Source organism: Lactuca virosa, chromosome 5, assembly GCF_052849685.1.
Source record: "Lactuca virosa cultivar CGN04683 chromosome 5, Lactuca_virosa_CGN04683_v6, whole genome shotgun sequence".
Lineage (NCBI taxonomy): Eukaryota > Viridiplantae > Streptophyta > Magnoliopsida > Asterales > Asteraceae > Lactuca > Lactuca virosa.
Genome location: NC_136430.1, coordinates 228,530,491 through 228,549,608, shown reverse-complemented (window position 1 = coordinate 228,549,608; position 19,118 = coordinate 228,530,491). Strand labels below are relative to the sequence as shown.

The following is a 19,118-nucleotide window of genomic DNA, read 5'->3' as shown; positions in this document are numbered from 1 at the left end:
ACATGAAGTAATAATTTCGCATATCACTACAGTTTTCAGTGACAAACATTCATGGTTTTATACAGAATTGAGAACACTACATTTTCACTAAAGAAAATATTGGATTTTCTTGGAACTATACAAACATTTTACGAACTCATCAACGATTTTCACTACAAACCACCGCTTATGAACTCACAAACTTTATGCTGATACTCTTTCAAACTGCTTGTATTCTCAGGAAATCAGTAGACATGTACTTGCTGGATTTTCGAGGAACTGGAGCAATAAGAGTTTTATGTTTATACTATACAAAGCTATTGGATGTAATTCAAACAAAGTTTCAACTGATGTAAACATTTTTATTTAAGTATTCACTGTAATGGTTGTGTTGCTATGATTGCTGTTATTCATTGGTTGTGATGCTACACATGACGTCCTCCGCCCCGGAACGTTTCCGCCATCGGTTTCGGGGTGTGACAGATACAAATACTAGATCGGAATCCACACAACCCAAATACATTACATCCGATTTCAAACCCAAATACATTGCTTCTTCTTCCAGTTCCATTACTCATGAATTAGTATGTGTTTATGTTAGTCGTTATTCCTAAAAAACCCAGAAATCGATTTGTGTGTGTTTATGTTAATCGTATGTGTGTTGTGTGAGACTTTGATTTGCAGGTGTTGAAGGAGAGAGAGAGAGAGAGAGAGAGAGAGAGAGAGAGAGAGAGAGAGAGAGAGAGAGAGAGAGAGAGAGAGAGAGTGAGAGAGAGAGAGAGAGAGAGAGTACCGATAGGGGTAGGGGTGGGTGGGCCCAATTCTTTTATTTTTAATTTTTAATTAATAAATTGTTAAAAGAAATATAAAAAATAGAAAAAAGAAATAAAAATGGCAAACTGGTCTTTTCAAGTTCCTTAGGGACCAAAACCAAAAGAAATTCTTGATTTTGGACCGTCCATACAACTTGAAAACTTTTTGGACCCTATCCAAAGTTTTTTGAATACCAAATGAACCAATTTTGTAGTTTGTCTTCTTTTTAATATAATATTATTTTAGAAAAATGCGAAAACTGGAATCTTTTATCAGGCCGGCTATTAGATGTGTAGCAAATAAAATTTCAGAACACCATTCTCTCCGGGGACGGACTCGAACCCTAAACCTACAATCACACTGCAACAAGAACAACACCCAAATTCTGATTCTAAATTTTCTCACACGTCACATCACCACTCACCATTTGCCCGCTAACGACCAACGGTTGCATGCAGCTCGATCCCTGAAATCGTCAATGGACACCGTCGTCTACGGAGCACTCGAAGAAATTTGCTCGCAAGGAGCTAACGGACTAACTCTCCGTGGTCTATGGTCCAAGATCCCCACTCATCTCTCCTCTAATGGTCTCCCTCTCTGCACCAACGTCAAGAAGGCCTTGTGGTCTAATCTTCTTAATATTCCAAGTCTTCGATTCGAATGTAAAGGCGTTACGTACGATGCTGAAGACCCTAAGATTCAGTCTTTCGAAGATGCCGAAGCGATCGACTTGAGGATTATCGCGGCAGAGCATCTGCTCAACAGCTTTGTTGGGATTTACGACATTAAAGCTTCGGATGCCGGCATTTCCCAGCCACAGCGTCGCGCCCTTGAGCGTCTTGCCATTGCTAGGTTTGTTTGTATGATCTACTCGGTCTTATTACGAAAACATTACCATAGTGATCTTGCCTTTGGTCTGAATACAGAGTTCAGATCAATCGTTAGAACATGATCAGCTCTGAAGTCTGAACCTTTCTTATTCATATGGGGACACAGTTGTGCAAACATTTAGTTAATATTAGCTATATGTGAATTTGAACTCGAAGGCAGCTCATATGCTATCTATTGGACTAATTAAAGTTTAAACTACAAACCTCTTAAAGAAAAAGTAAAATACATTGGTTAAACTCTACAATGAATGCCAAAATCAGGAAACCATTAATGCAGGAACTGAAAACTCTGTAAAATTTGAATTTGAAGGTTTCGTTTGATATAAAAGCTGCTCTGAGAGCTCTCGGACAAAACTATGCATAAAGGTTACTGATGTTACTATACTTTCTACTGCTGCAGAACAGATGGAGTAACCCAGAATGAACTTGCCAAAGAATTTGGCATTAAGAACAACAACATATACTACATATTAAGGAATCTTGAAACCCGTGGGTTAATTGTGAGGCAATCAACAATAGTAAGGAAGAAAGAAGCTGGAAATGATGGAGAGTACAAAGCTGGTTCAATAGTAAACACCAATATGCTCCACTTATACCGTTATGCAAAGCCTTTGGGAAGCTTACAAAGACTTGAAATTATCAAAGAGGATGATGCAGACAGAGGAGTTGTTACAGGAGGTGGTGTATCTGAAGAACACATCAAAGAAGATGTACACATAAAAGACTATGTACCTGCTATAAAAGCTATTTGTGATAGACTAGAAAAAGCCGATGGCAAGGTTACTATCTAGTATCTACATTTCAGTTGCCTTTATACTTAATCATCTGCTAATTCTTGCTTCCTTTTATACCTCTTAAGGTTCTTGTTGTTGGAGATATCAAGAAGGAGTTAGGTTATCGCAAAACTTCTGGACATAGAGCTTGGAGAAGTGTAAGTTCATTTCTTACAATTTACCATTTAGCATAACCCTAAGGTTCTTTTCATCTTCTTCCCTAAGTGTATTGCAATTTGCACAAATTCTCTCAGATTTTACACAGGCTGAAAGATGCTCATCTAGTTGAGGAGTTTCAAGCTACAGTGAACCAGAAGGAAGTTAGCTGCTTACGTCTGCTAAAGACATTTTCTCCCAAAACTTTTGTCCCCAAAAGTCATGGAGGTGGAGATGATGATCTTGATACAGAACAACAGGTCAAACTGGTCAACAGTGGCCAAAATACTGAACAACTTCTTGAACTTCCTATTGAGCAACAAATTTATGATATGATTGATGCTGAAGGCTCAAAAGGGTTGATTCTTAACGAGGTATATAAAAGACTTGGCATAAAGAATAAACGTTACTACCCTCGAATTCTTGATATGGTGTCTAGATTCCATATGCATCTTGAGTCAGAAAACCTTAATAGAGGTCTAGTCTACCGAGTTTGGACTTCTGGAAACTTCAATTCTGAAGCTTCCACTTCACTCCCTACTAAATCAGAAGACACCATGGATGACAAACTTTCAACTCAAAGTCAAACCCAAGTTGGTCAACTTATGCTTACTCACACTACCCAAGAGTCAAATCATCTGATTACTACAGTCAATGCTGAAGCCAGTGAAGAACAGAATATCGATCCAATTGGTTCAATTTCATCAAGTTCTCATAATCTTCAAAGTGACACAAGTGGCATAATTGTAAATTTAAACCCTGCATTAGAGATATCTTCATCTGCTTCACCAGCATCCCGTGTTAGGCGCTCATATACAACATATCCATGTCTCGGTTTTAGTTCAGCTAGCTCACAAAGAGAACAAAGGATACTTGAAAAGCTACAGGTCAATATATTAATCTTTATCTCCTTTTACCTTGCTATTGGCTTATTTGTGTTATTGTTTTCCTTTTTTTTTATAGGAAGAAAAGGTTCTTATAAAACCTGAACTACATAGGGTGCTTGAGAGTCTTGAGAATCTTGACAACAAGCATACAATGATGGATAGAAAGACATTAGAGCGAAGTTTAAATAAGCTTCAAGAAGATGGACACTGTAAATGCATTAGTTTTGCAATCCCTTCTGTCACAAACTGTGGTCGCAAACGTACAGTTGATGTGATCCTTCATCCATCTGTATACAAAGCTGAAGATTTATCAGATATTGTTCATGAGAAAATTAGGTCATTTGAAAAGCTAATACGCACCCAATGTTTACCTCGACATACAATTGGTAAATCAAAATCAATCCCTGTTTTAAATAATGTGGAGAGAATTTGTACAACAAACGATGTTCAATCCGAGACTTTTATAGCAATGAGGGAAAACGGTTTTGTTTTGGCTAAAATGGTTCGTGCAAAGCTTCTTCATGTTTTTCTATGGGAGTATCTGACAGGTGTCCCTGGGTGGGATGATAGTATTAGTATTCTATCAGGAGAAGAAGATGATGTTCATGTATATGAAAGAAGGAAGAACAAAAACCCGTATAGTTCTTGCAAATTGTTTGAATTAGATTCAGCTATTAAGGCCATGCCACTTGAGTTGTTCTTACAGGTTGCTGGGTCTGCTGTGAAACTCGATTCCATGATTGAGAAATGTCGGAATGGAATTCGTCTTTCCGATCTTTCGATTCCGGAGTATAGGTCACTCATGGAGACTCGAGCAACTGCAAGGATTTCGTATGTAATTGACATCTTAAGACGTTTGAAGCTGATACGTTTGATTGGTGGAGAATTTGTGGAGAGTAATGTGGGAGTGGGCCCACATTCTACTACTACTACTACTACTACTACTACTCTTAGACATTCTCTAGAACTTAAGCCTTACATTGAGGAACCTGTTACAGTTGCTTTGCCTTCGCCAGGTGTCAATTCTTTTGATCTTCGTCCTCATGTTAGACATGATTTTGTTCTTGCATGTAGAAAAGGTGTTGATGAATACTGGAATACTTTGGAGTATTGTTATTCTGCTTCTGATCCAAAAGCTGCTTTGCATGCATTCCCTGGATCTGCTGTTCATGAGGTTTCTTTCTTTCTTTCTTTGGTTTTCTTTTTATATATTTTCTGAAATTTCATTTTATCAGGTATTCCTTTCGCGTTCATGGGCATCAGTTCGAGTTATGACAGCTCATCAACGGGCTGAGCTGTTAAAACTTGTAGCAAATGATGACTCAAATCAAAAGTTATCTTACAAAAAGTGTGAGAAGATTGCAGAGAATCTTAATTTGACCTTGGAACAGGTATGTTTTCTCTTAGTATTTGTGTCCTTTTTCTTTTTGTAAAACTGATTAATTATGTTTGTAGGTGCTTCGTGTATTCTATGATAAGAGACAAAAGCATAAATTGAAGGGAGCAGGAAGCACGAAAGATAAATCAACAAATGCTGTAATTACTTACAAAAGAAAAAGATCTTCGAAAGTAAAGACAGTAAATAATGAAAAAACATTAATGGAAAATATACTTGAAGAATCTAGCAAAGTAAAGCGTCCCAAATTGTTCCATACACATGCGTCAATTGATGACATGGATGTCCAGAAAGAGGTTGCTGATGACGTGGCACTAATTGAAGATGAAGACGATCAGCCTTACTCTGTGTCAAAGCTACAACAGCCTACACGCACAAAAAGATTTCCATGGACAGAAACAGCAGACAGGTTAAGGGACTGAAATTGCAAATTAACATTTAGTCCAGGGACTATTTTTGTAATTTGTTGATTTTTTTTTTCTCAGGTTGTTGGTGATTGAGTACGTGAGACATCGTGCTACAATTGGAGCAAAATTTCACCGAGCAGAATGGAGCTCACTTGAGAATCTACCAGCACCTCCTGAAACATGCAGAAGAAGAATGTCAACATTAAACAGAAACAATCAATTCAGAAAAGCTGTAATGAGACTCTGTAACATGCTTAGTGTCAGATACGCAAAACATCTAGAATATTCCAAGAACAAAACACTCATTGATAATCGAAAAGCTCCTGATGTTGCTGTTCATCCTTCAAATGAGTTGGATGTTGATGAACAATGGGATGATTTTGACAAGAACGATATAAAAATAGCCCTAGATGAGGTTCTTCAGTACAAACAGGTTTCCAAAATTGCAGCAACTAAAGGTTCTTCTCGATTCGTATCCAACAACTGTCCTCGACAACATGTAAGAATTTGATCAATCATTTAAATTTTGACAAATCAGTCGTTAAATTTTTTTTTTTTTTTTTTTTTTTTTTTTTTTGGTTTGTAGGAATTTGATGAAACCAATGTAGGTGTAGGTTCATCAGGTAACCCTAGCGATGAGTTTTTGGATAGTGGAAGGAGGGAAGGTTCTGGAAGAAGATCAAGAAGACGTTGTCTGCCTAAAAGCTATGACAAGCTTTTGAATAGAGGAAAAAGTTTTGATACACAAACGTACAAATCATTAGCAGTTTCTAATGCAATCGAGCTTTTCAAGCTTATCTTCTTAAGCACTGCAAAAGCTCCAGTCGTCCCAAGCTTGTTAGCTGAAACATTGAGGAGATACTCAGAACACGATCTTTTTACAGCATTTAATTATCTAAGAGACAGAAAATTCATGGTGAGGGGTAACGATGCGAGTCATTTTGTACTCTCGCAGCAGTTTTTACACAGTATTTCATCTTCTCCGTTTCCTGTTAATACTGGAAAAAGAGCTGTGAAGATGTCGAGATGGATTCATGAGAGAGAGAATGATTTGTTGGAGTATGGAGTGAATCTCCCTGCTGATCTTCAGTGTGGCGATGTTCTTCATTTATGTTTGCTCATGTGTTCAGGGGAAGTGTCGATGTTCCCTTGTTTGCCTGATGAAGGTGTTGGAGAGATCGAGGAGTTGAAGAAAAGTAAACGTGATTCGGATGATAATAAACAAGAACAATTGCGTGTTGAAAAAGCTAAAAAGCCGAAAATATTAGATAGCGAGATTTTTTCTCGTAAAGAAAAAGGTTTTCCAGGTATTCAGTTATCTTTAACCCGTAGTTTGATTTCAAGAATCGATGCGATTACTTTTTCTAAAGATAGAGACACTTGTCCTTCTGTTTCCATTTCATCTGTACACGTGGCATCTTCTGAGTCAACATGGGAAGTTATGAGTAGGCATGCAAGACACGTGGCAACTTCTGGGACTTTTGATCCGGATATGTTTAAAAGTGTTTATTCAGCCATCCAAAAGGCTGGTGACCAAGGGTTAAGCATGGAAGGAATCTCCCAGATTATTACTGATGTACAAGAAGGGGAAAAGATAGAAGAAGTTATTGTTGAAGTGCTTGAGGCATTTGGGAAGGTTTTAAAGGTGAATGCATACGATTGTGTCCATGTTGTTGATTCTCTGTATCGATCAAAGTACCTTTTGGCTTCATCAATGGCATCACACCAACACCAACATCAACATGAACATGAACATGATCTTCTTCATCTCAAGGAGCCTCAAACCTCCTCCATTAATGATGAGTTACAACAAGAAAATCATACAAGTACTCCTCCTGATGAGGAAGTGCACAGAGTCACCATTTTAAACCACCCACAACCAGAAGAAATAGAAGAAGAAGTTGGTCAAGTTTTGACTGAAAATGAAAACGAAAGAAACAAAGAGATTGTGAAAGTAACGTCTCCAAGAACAACAGGGACAAAAGAGGGATTTTGTATTGGTGATTTTGATGTTGATTCGCCTTGTTATAAGCCAATTTTGCCTTGGGTAAATGGAGATGGGAGTATTAATGAGATTGTTTATAAGGGACTTGTACGCCGTGTTCTTGGTATTGTGATGCAAAATCCTGGGATTTTGGAGGACCATATTATAACCCAGATGAATGTTTTAAATCCTCAGGTATGTCAATTTCATCTGTTTGAAAAAAAAATTATTACATTATTTGTGAAGAAGAATTAATAATCCTTGCATTGATTGCATTTCAGAGCTGTAGAAAGTTATTGGAGGTGATGATTCTAGATAGTCATATCAGGGTGAGGAAGATGTATGCATCTGTATCAAATGAGCCACCAGCCATGTTACGAGGTCTTTTTGGTTGCAGCTTTAAGAAACCAAAGTTGGTTTTTAGACAACATTTATTTGCAAACCCTACGAGTATCAACTGTTTGTAGTCTGTAGAATATATGAATATGTATGTACATAAATTATAAATTATATATTTATATGATCGCAATCAGTTATTTATCAGATCAAGCTGAAACTAAATCTCAGCCTCAGCCGTAATAAGTCATTTGTCCCACTTTCCATCTATGTAAATCTAAGAGGTTTTGATCAAAAGAGGGTTATTGAGAAATTTTTTTACCAAATTAGTATTTTTTTAATTTTTAGATATCTTGCAGGTGAGGCTTAATCACCGGTAGCAAAGGCTTTTTTTTTTTTTAGTAGTAATGTCTTAGTTATGAAAATACTTTAAATACATACTAACATATTATGTCATATATATATATATATATATATATATATATATATATATATATATATATATATATATATATATGGGAAAAGTCAATATACCCTACCCTTCAGGGTATATAGGTTTAGGTACCCAAACATTTAAAAACGACGTCGTTTGACAAGGGATATGATTTATCAGAATTTCGATTCTTTCTTTATTTTTCTAAGACTTCGTCCGCTAAGAATCTTTTTGATTCAACGTCATCATTCTCAGAACATCGGTTCTTGATTAATCCCAGGAACATTTTTTTTTTCGTTTTATTTCTCCGGTTCAAGGATTCAAGGAGTCACATTTTATCATCATCTCCCATCGATGACCATGGTTCCGTTGAATGGGTTCACCATCCATCTGATTTCATGCCTATGGCTTGTCCGTGAAGACGTGTACTCTGCAGTATTCATCAATTTCGTCGCTCTTGCAACTTGCTTGTTCAACCAGGATCGTTAATTCCATCTTCTTTAACAAATTCCCTCAAATTTTAAGTTTCTTAGATTTATTTTGGAAACCCCATTAATTTTCTTCAAAATCCAAGTAACAATCAAAGATCAAATTACCTTATTTTGAATCGATTTTCATGAATTCCTTGAACTAATGATGATCGATAACTCTACATTTTCTTATATAAGTCAATATCGATATCACTATGTTTAATTTGGATGAAATTGGTGTTTGGATACAGGACCTGTGAAAGTTTAACTTCACCCACCAGGTGTTTGACATAATGTCAACAGATATTATAACACTCAAAATCAATAATTCTAAACATTTTGATACCTTTTTGGTAAATATCTTGATGAGATTATTTTGTAGCCAACATGTTCTTTAAATTTTGTTTATTTGTTAACCAGGTAACAAGAAGAATGAGGGATTTCCGTTTTTGTTGATGTCCTGTTGGCTTCTGATTTAGTGCCTTTTTTAGTCTTTTAACCAAACCTTGTTTAAAAGATGATGTCATTTTCTAGCTTTATGTTTTGTAAGTGCATAATTTTGTTTCTCTTCCACTTAGTATTGAATACTAAACAAGTCCTAGATGATGATTATCTACATTCAAGCTTTTGAATCTTAATTATTAAATAGCAGAAAGGTGTCATCCATGCTTCATTGTGGTTGGTGTTCTTTCTTGGAATGTATGCCTAATAGATAGTGTCGAAGAAGAGACTACATTATGGAGGAGTTGATGGTTTGCGTTCCTCTGTGGTAGCTAAAGCTCCCAGGTCTATAAGGGTGAGTATATAGTGCAATGTATTTAATTACAATTTCCATCTGATTCCTGAAAGCTTCTATTGACATTAATTTTGTTTCTTTTAGAGGAATTTACATAAGAAACCATCAGGATGCAGTGAAATTTGCGCCTTTGAGTTATTAGCCGCTATAGTTGGCTAGTTATTGCAGGAGAGCGAAAATTCTGTTCTAGCACTAGTTCCAAATAAAAAGACAGATTAACATTCATAAATACAATGTCAAGCAGGAACCACTTGAAGTTAAACTCAAACTTGCAAGATTAGAGGATCTTGATCTCGGATGTTGTGCTAAAACTAGAACTCCGATTGAAGGATTCACTACACTCTGATAATGATTTTGGATTAGAACATGCTTCTATAGTTACCACTTCAGATTTATTTAAAGAAGTTGACTCTAATGTGAAGTTGGAAGTATCAGATAGCAAGAATATAGTTACTGATACTTCTAGAAAATATGAGCGATGGTCTTATAGTCATGGAGACTTATGTGATGTTAATATATGGTTTGTGTGATTAAATTATCAGGTCACCGGGATAGTCCAATTACCACTTCAGATTTCTTTAACATGTTGACTCTTCATTTGGTTCATATGATTCTTTTTGTACATTGTAATTTTATTTGTAATCTTCTTAATCAAATTTTATTGTTTCGTTTCTATTACTTTACAAGTTTTTGCGAAAATGATGTCATACATGTCATTATTGGTTAAAACTGAGAGTTGGATGTTGTTACCGGTTGAAAATGACAAGTATGTTCCTACATCACTTAAAAGTGCTAATTTTAGTTAAAAATGATAAGTACAGTGTTATTCCGGATAAAAAATGAAAAGTGGGGTGCTATTTCTGCTCATAAATCTAAGTAAGTTATGTTGCAAATAACAAGTATGATCATACATCTATGAAAAGTATAAGTACATTACTTATTTTGTTAAAAAAATATAAGTACACTGCTATATAACAACCCAAACTTTTTCTAGAGTTTCTACAATTCTTTCAATTCTTCAAGTATTCCCACCAAATCCAACAAAGAAACTCTAAGCACTCTTCCTGCAACTTTTCAAACTTTCCCCTGACCATTACCATGAACTCCTGAACCAATGTCAATAGGATAAAAACTACAATGGCACACCCAAAAAGGTTACAATTTCACATGTAAATGTAATTAAACAAACTAATAAAAAAAATTTAAAATGAGTACCTTCCATTGATAAAGCAGCATGAACCATAAAATTATTCAATCTTTTAGCTTTCTTATGTTGTTCATCATTTTCTGGATCAAATAAAACAACTGTGTGAAAATAAAACAACTGGATCAAATATAAGTTCAAGAAAGTGAAGACATAAAAGATCAAAAAAAAATAAAAAATAACAAGTCTTTATTGTTTTCAAGTTGGTGAGGTGAGACCTGTTCTGTCAAAGCAATAGCATCCGATGCATTGCCTTCTAATGTAGAGTGTAAAATTCCTGAAATTTTACATTAAGAGTATATAATAAGGGTATTCAATGTCCAAAAAGGGTATAAAATCAGTTTAAAAGAAATTATTTGTCTTGGTATTGTGATATAATGCCCAATGATAATTTAACACCTGGTGGAGATTAGGACACATCAATGATAATGCAAGTGCTTCCTATAGGCTTGGTCTTGTGATATGGTGCCCAATGGTAAGGGTATCTTGAAGAAAAAACTCTATTTTTTAACATATGCAAATTGTTCTCATAAAGAAAATAAAAAAATTGTGAACAAATGGGTAAAACAGTCATTTATACTCCTTCAAATAGTTCGTTAAGTAAAAAAGATGGTCTTTATTCGTACAATACTTCTACTTTCCCTAACAGGTTATGCTTGTAAAAGTCTATGCTTATAAATACCCATTCTCGATAACTGCTTATGCTTTTTAAGCCATATTGACACAAAAGTTCACTAAGGCATTTAATCAAACACATGGTGTACATTTCCAGAAACACTTCTCTTAAATAAGATGAACATATAGAAAACACCCATCAAATAAACCTACTATCGATCAAACATCTCAATCTAATGAAATTAGTAAAAAAGTTAGAATCAATCTAATTCAATTTCTACTGATGCGTAACTAGAACCAATTGAAAAAGATAAATTTGTGGCGTGATTAACCACAAAAAATTAAGAAAGAGAGGATGATAACAAAAAAACCTCTAATAGAAATAAGATGAATTTCTTCATGATTAAATATGTTGAGAAGAATCGAAGGACTCACACTCAGTTGATAAATGCGATATCATCGAATTCGTCTTCTGAGTTCTCGATGGATGCGATAAGGAACGAAGCATAAATAAGGCGACGTTAACTTAAAACGACGTAGGATTGCATTTTGGGTATATATATATATATATATATATATATATATATATATATATATATATATATATATATATATATATATATATATATAGGGTTAAGTTTATATGAGACCACGTTATTTTGTGAGACATGGGGACCTATTTATGTCCCTTGATCAAAAATAATCTAAGGCTGAGATCAAAACATACAATCTGATAAGAGGCGGTGTCAATTTTAAAAATTTATCAAAGTTTAGGATTAATTCGATGACACGGAGGGGTAAAATAGGAATTGTGTACTCCAATGGATGATATCTGATCAATTCACGTTTAGAAGTTTTTTCATCGTTCTCGCCCAAATTTTCTCAATCCAAAATTTCTCTCAATCTTATTCCCAGCATCTTCCAGGAAAAAATTTCATTTATCTACTTATCAAAAGGTGTAATTAGATGGAATAATCTTGAAAAATCAGTCGATAAAACCCTAGCTTCTTGTTCGATTGGAAGGTATCAAAAAACCCTAGAAATTGCAATAATCAAAAAGATTTCAAGCTTCGGTACACCAATTTGAAGGTTTTTTTTCTAATCGATCATCAATCGTGGCTCGTTCTGCTAAAATTGATTCTAATTCTAGCTCCGGTTTGTGTGATGATTCGTCAGAAGTAGTTGATTCTCAATCAAAGGCTTCGGATATAAGTTTTCATAAAAAAAACTTCAACTGCTACTTCTTCTCATGATTCTTAGTTGAGGAAGGATTCTTCTCATCAGGTAATAAAAGATTCCATTGACTCATCTTTGGCTGTTAACAATTTCAATGTTAATAAATCTACAATCCAAGCTATGTTATTTATGCATAAATGAAGTTATTTACAAAGTCTGTAGAGATATTATTGGAATTTGAATTATAATTTGTTAGTTTGTTTGGTTTATCTTATTAGTTACATACTTCTAGTGTCAGTTAGGTGTTTGGTAAATTTAGTGATCGCCCGTTAGGTGTTCGACATAATGCATTCTGTAATGATTTCATATTTTCTGCAAGAAAATTGTGAATGAAAATGATAGAATGTTGTAGATGCAAACATAACTTGCTTCCTAAATTGATTTTAGATGTTATTTTGTTTGAGTAATTGGATTATCTAGTAAATATTTAGTGAAATATTTTTTGATGATTTGGTATTCTAAGTATTCTAGTTTGATAAGCAATATGGTACTTCTTAATTTGAATCGGATGTTACTTTGTTTGATACGTTAGATGATCCAGTAAAAATATTAGTAAAATAGTCTTTGGTAACTTAATATTCTAGGTATTCTGATTTGTAAAGTTAGGTGTTACTTCATAAATTTGATTTAAGATGTTATTTTATTGATTAACTAGATGTTACTCCTTACTTTGATAAGTCAAAACTAAAATACATTTTGAGAATTTGTTATTCTATCCTGACATAATTGAATTCATCTCTTTATGTTTTAGCTCGATAATATTTGATTCAGATTTAGATTCTACATAATGTAGATTCTAAATCATCTATTGTAATAGGCTTTAGGAAGTTGTTAAACAATTTATTCTAATTTAGGAATTATTTTTTTGAAATTTATATTGTAGCTATGGTTAGTGTTTAATCCAGATTCACTATAGCTTGGGCTAGAAATGAACTTCTTTATTGTAGTTTCGGTTAAACATTTTTGAATTTATTTACTGTAGCTAGGATTAGTGTTTGATACACATTGAAAGCTAATGAAATTTATTCTGATGTGTTCTTAATGCGACAGATGGAAATTTATTCTGTAACAGTAAGTGGAAATGTGAAATATTGACTTGGGTAAAGAAGGTTTTCTGCAGAATAAGAAGCATACAAAATAGTTATGCTTTGACCAATCATATTCCAATTCCATAAGAAAGTAACCGACGAAGCAAAGGAATAGGGAAAGATTGATAAGATTGGTCATTAAAAATGATGAGAGAATGGATCGATGCAAGAAACATACTGGAAGGACGTGAATAATTTTTTTGGAATATTTGAAAGTCTTTGATTATGAATGACATGGTAGTGTTTTGTTCGTTTGAATATTGGTTATCTTTTTTTTAGTTTTGAACAATAGGTATGGTTGTTTCAATGGCTAGTGAATGTTTCACAGAACAATAGTCATGGTTAAAAAATAGTTATGCTTTGACCAATCTGAAATATCATGCTTTTATGATCAAATGTTCATTTTTTGTTATAGTTCATGTACAATATTTTAATAGAGTAATGTTATAGGTTTTCTGTACATTTATAATATTCTATTAGAATAATGTTAAATGTTGTTTTTTTTTTATAGATTTATATGTAATGACATTTTTACAATAATATTTTAGAATTTATAGATATATGTGATGTTAATAAAACTTACTTACTGTGTATATGAGAAATATTCTAATAGAATAATTTTATAGGTTGTATGTTCATGTATAATTCTATTTGAATAATGTTCTATGTTTTAGAATATTAGAATATTACATATATTATATTTGTATAAACACTGAAATATTAGAATATTTCACTAGAGAAAAGTGGTCTCATGGTCTTACGGTCTCAAAAAAATTGACATTTAGAACATTCTATTAGAATAATATTAAATTTTGTTGGTTTTTATAGATTTATATGTAATGACCTTTTTACAAAAAAAATGGAATTTATATATATATATATATATATATATATATATATATATATATATATATATATATATATATATATATATATATATATATATATATATTGTTCAAAAGATTTATTTACTATGTATATGTTGAATATTGTATGTCCATGTATAGTAATTCTTTTGGAATAATGTTATATGTTTTAAAATATTAGAATATTACATATATTATATTTTTATGAACACTAAAATATTAGAATATTTCACAAGAGAAAAGTGGTCTCATGGTCTCGCGACCTCACAATATTAAGGTCATCTCATTTGAATCTAATGCATGATGTATGATGTTAATAATCTAATTGAAAATTTTTATGAGTTTCTTGTTAAATAATTTCATTTATTAAATAAAAGTAATATGTATATGTAGAATATTCAAATAGAATAATGTTATATGTTATTTGTTTTTATAAATGTATATGTAGAATATTCTAATAGAATTATGTTATAGGTTTTTAAATAAATAAGTTAATTTATTACATGAAAATATTTTGTAGTATGTGTAGAACATTCTATTAGAATAATGTTATATGTTGTTACTTTTCAGAAGTTTATACGTAATGAGCTTTTTAAAATATAACAATACTTGATTATATCAACAACAAATATCAATGTAGAATATAACACATAACAATAATCAGATCTAGAATATTAGTCATAGTAAGAAAACACATTCAATTACATCATCATTTATAAATGTGTATTAGAATATTACACTTATAAATTATTAAAAATAGAATTATACACTTCAATAAGATATTAGTATCATCAATATAGAACATATAATAATAGACTATATCATTAAATATGTGCACTATATCATGTATCATATTCTAAACGAAATATGGAACTAATTGAGTAGTTCAACAAAAAAAAATCAAAGTGGACTATAACATTATATATCTGTACATGTAGAATATCCAGAATCCAAACTAAATAATCATTAGTTGAAACGAGTTCATTGCTTGAGTGCGATTCTTCAGCACCATCATTAGTTTGACCTACAAAAAAATATTCCATTAATATTTATTATTGTATAAATATTTACAAAATTATATTCTAAACTTAATTTTCTGAATATGTAAGGACATATGAGTAATGTTTTTTAATTATTCTAATCAGAATAATATACCATGTATTATGTAATGTAATAAAAAATATGATGAAATGGGACCAAGTACCACTTCTGCTTCATGCTAAACTGGTCCAAATTCATCATTTACTTTACATGCTACTGACAAGGAGGATAGTAACTAATCTAAACCTTTCACTCAGATAATCAAAATAATAAAAACAATGAGGAAACATGTTTCAAGCTTCAAGCATCAACATGGTCTGAGATTTCCCTACAATGATTACACTAATATTTCATATATGCACCATTTTGTGTAATTGTCTAAATATGATGGAAAAAGAATAACATTTATATCAACAAGAATATGATTTAATCATTTAGAGGCAAACCAAAGGACAAAAAACTTTTGATAAGTATCCATTTCCATTTCAAAGTTAGTGAAGGTGCATGATCACTTGACTTGATGTAACGATTTTGTTCTATTGTGATTATCTTCAACCTATATATGTAAAGTTCACACTTTAGTGCCATAAATTGCTACTAGATAGCAATTAATTAGGAGCATGTCTAGAGTTTAAATGCATTAGAACTTAAGTTATGATTATTCTCTTAGGCATTTCATCAAACAGTTGGCGTATCAAATAATACTTCTCCAATTCTTCTGTCCTCAAATAGATGGTACATCAATTGCTACTAATGATGAGTTGTTGAATTTGTTCTATAATGGAGAAATTGTTCCTTCTTGATGATGAATTGAAGAAAATCAATCCTTACTTATCCTTCTGTGGTTTGCAATTTGCGATTGAACAAAACTGATTAAGAAAATCATGAAGATATTGACTCATATTTGCAATTACAATTGAACGAATCCAACTCAAACAATCATCAGATAAAGAATAAAGAAGATGAACTAGCAAATCACTAAAATTGTGAATTTAATAGTTGAGATTTTGATAGGAGAGGATAATTGATAAATCAATGAATGTCAATCTCAAAATCATGTTGATCGGGTATAAATACATACCTATTCAAGGCGATGAAGATCTTGATTTCCTGAATGTGATGATTTTGATATGAAGGATAATTGATCGATCAATGAATATCTATCCGACATAACGATGATCTGGTGTGAGATTTGAAGATCGAAGGAGATAAAGATCTTGATTACGTGAATATGAAGTTAATTTTTGTAACATGTATGTTGATGATCTGTTTAACCTAACAATGACTAATCTGCCCTTAATTAACAAATCAGGTACATTAATAAGTCTTAATCATGTTTTTTTATGAGCCATATGATCAATTTTGATCAAAGGCTAATATGTTGTCCCCATGTCTCACAAAAAACTCTTGGTCTCAAATGAACCTCTACCTATATATATATATATATATATATATATATATATATATATATATATATATATATATATATATATATATATATATATATATATATATAGAGAGAGAGAGAGATAGAGAGAGAGGTGGGTTCAATTGAGAAAATAAAAAGGTTGAGAATGGGGGAATCATTCTCAGCCACTCATTTAATCTAAGCATAAAAAGACACGGTGGCAAACTTGTAAATATGATAATAACCTTCAATCTCAAATACGTAACTGTATAGAAATAGATAAAAGTTCAAACCAATTTCTAATCGATCATTCATCATCCAAATTTCTCCTCCAACCTTCAACAATCATCCAGATTTCTTCAATTAAACCATCATCAACATCATACAGTGTTAATCAATCATCGATCTTCGTCAATAACATCTTTATCAACACGATTCAACAGTTAACAACAAAAATTCGTTTTTTGGTTCTTTTAATCCAACCTTCAATTCTGCTTGAATACGATCAGATCTTCAACATCTACGATTAATTATACTCCCAGTGTCATTAGATCAACATCATTGATAATCAACAAAAAATACACTTCATATCATTCATTCAACATCGATTATCAAATAAAACTTTAAATTGAGGTTAGAAAAAGATCAAATCGTTTTTTTTTGAAAAATTTCATATAATTCTTTATCAATCTACTATTTTGTAAGATTTAAATAGTCAAAGTATCATGTTTTTAACATTTTTAAAAAAGTTAAATTGTATGCACTCCAACTGTTTGATGAAATGCATAAACTAAATTACCATGTTATATTCATATATGAATATGTTTTCTCACCTGAATCAGTATATGATTATTAAAACAAATATGCAAGTCTGTATGTTATTCATATGTGAATAACATATAAAAATTATATATATTTGTGAAAATACCTTGTAATATTCATATGTGAATATACTGTGTAATATTCATAAGTGAATATATCATCTAATATTCACAAGTGAATATACTATGTAATATTCACATGTGATATACCATGTAATGCTATGTAATATTCAGATATGAAAATATTATCTAATATTCATAATTGAATATATCATCTAATAATCACAAGTGAATATACTATGTAATATTCACAAGTGAATGCATCGTCTAATATTTAAATATGAATATACTATGTTTATTATATGCTATATTCATATATGAATGATACTTAAATTGTAAAAAAAATTAATCATAGTTTTTATTCATAAGTGAATAACGAATGTACTGTAGTAAAAACATGATTCATTTTTATTCACTTATGAATAACGATAACTGAAAATATAAAAAAAATAAATTTTTTATTTTATCTTAAAACTATATCAATATGAATGTCTATTTGTAGAGAATAAAAAATCATGAATTTTGATATATTTAAAATCATTTTTCGATAAAAATAGCTTCTTAAAAATTAAAAAAAACGAAAAAACTATGTTTTTGTATATATTAAGGTAATGCTTAGCATAGTTTAAGGAAACATATTTTGCTGGAAAACACATGTCTATTTCTTTCCCATTTCCGCTGGTACGACGGAGGTTTTTGCGGCAAAAATAAATGAGTGGCTGAGAATGATTCCCCCATTCTCAACCTTTTTTTTTCACAATTGAACCCTCCTCTCTCTCTCTCTCTCTATATATATATATATATATATATATATATATATATATATATATATATATATATATATATATATATTTTGGTGTAAGATATATAATATATTTAGTAGCACAAAACCTAAAGAATGTGCAGTTGACATGGTTAAGTCGTCCGGGAGTTTGAGGGCTATAAGTTAGTCCCGTGTTCGAACCGCGATTGTTACGTTTTTAGAGCTTTACATTTTCTTTTTGGAATTTTTACATTATTTTCCTGTGCATAATTCTTTTTTTCTTTTTATTCTTAAGCAGGAAAAGACTCTCGAAGAGTCGCCGTCTCTTAAATTTCCCAACTTCCTTTTCCTTCCTCTTAAATCTTTAAGTCCTAAAGCATTTCTTAACGGTTCAAGAAGCAATTTAATCACCTTCACAAGGAGAATGGATTATGGATATCAATCTAAAGGTAATGTATTGCTTTTCTTTTCTCATTTGCTTTGTTTATCGATTTCTATAGATTTAGGTTTTGATTTTTGATTTTTGGGTTTGAATGGGACTTGATTTTCTGATTTCTAAAGTGGTTTATGGATATCAACCTAAAGTTAATATATTACTTTTCTTTTTCATTTGTGTTGTTTATGTGGATTTATTCCTTTGCACAAGCTTCTTTACCTAGAGAAAATGTGTGGTTTTGTTTGTCTATTAAGTGTTTG

At 31.9% G+C, this 19,118-nt stretch overlaps 1 protein-coding gene and 2 long non-coding RNA genes across 7 annotated transcripts; 2 read left to right on the top strand and 1 right to left on the bottom strand.

Moving 5' to 3' along the window:
* The first annotated feature begins 1,087 nt into the window (after window positions 1-1,087).
* LOC145113936 (uncharacterized) lies at window positions 1,088-7,934 on the top strand. Of its 2 annotated transcripts, none has more exons than XM_079049971.1 (10): window positions 1,088-1,644; window positions 2,083-2,461; window positions 2,542-2,613; window positions 2,710-3,498; window positions 3,575-4,672; window positions 4,734-4,889; window positions 4,954-5,303; window positions 5,380-5,800; window positions 5,888-7,480; window positions 7,567-7,934. In XM_079049971.1, exons 1-10 carry the CDS (start codon window positions 1,271-1,273, stop codon window positions 7,750-7,752), a joined length of 5,418 nt encoding a protein of 1,805 aa, XP_078906097.1. In that variant the 5' UTR covers window positions 1,088-1,270; the 3' UTR covers window positions 7,753-7,934. The 2 variants fall into 2 exon arrangements, with proteins under 2 accessions (XP_078906097.1, XP_078906098.1); XM_079049972.1 differs by having other exon boundaries at window positions 1,456-1,644; window positions 2,088-2,461.
* A 266-nt stretch (window positions 7,935-8,200) lies between these two features.
* Window positions 8,201-9,993, top strand: LOC145111976 (uncharacterized). Of its 3 annotated transcripts, none has more exons than XR_013710400.1 (3): window positions 8,207-9,069; window positions 9,174-9,320; window positions 9,405-9,993. It is a non-coding gene; the product is annotated as an uncharacterized LOC145111976 (long non-coding RNA). The 3 variants fall into 3 exon arrangements; XR_013710401.1 differs by having other exon boundaries at window positions 8,208-9,069; window positions 9,177-9,320; XR_013710399.1 differs by having other exon boundaries at window positions 8,201-9,320.
* Window positions 9,994-10,201: 208 nt separating this feature from the next.
* On the bottom strand, window positions 10,202-11,685 carry LOC145115760 (uncharacterized). Of its 2 annotated transcripts, none has more exons than XR_013711688.1 (4): window positions 11,575-11,685; window positions 10,743-10,801; window positions 10,536-10,625; window positions 10,202-10,452 (listed from the first exon to the last, which is right to left on the bottom strand). It is a non-coding gene; the product is annotated as an uncharacterized LOC145115760 (long non-coding RNA). The 2 variants fall into 2 exon arrangements; XR_013711687.1 differs by having other exon boundaries at window positions 10,536-10,607.
* Between the last annotated feature and the right edge of the window lie 7,433 nt (window positions 11,686-19,118).

What these genes read in the sequence shown, in the direction of transcription:
- LOC145113936 (XM_079049971.1), top strand. Translation starts at nt 1,271, where the DNA reads ATGGACACCGTCGTCTACGGAGCACTCGAAGAAATTTGCTCGCAAGGA. An exon ending in GAGCGTCTTGCCATTGCTAG is followed by an intron (nt 1,645 to 2,082) that starts GTTTGTTTGTAT and finishes CTACTGCTGCAG; the next exon opens with AACAGATGGAGTAACCCAGA. An exon ending in GGATACTTGAAAAGCTACAG is followed by an intron (nt 3,499 to 3,574) that starts GTCAATATATTA and finishes TTTTTTTTATAG; the next exon opens with GAAGAAAAGGTTCTTATAAA.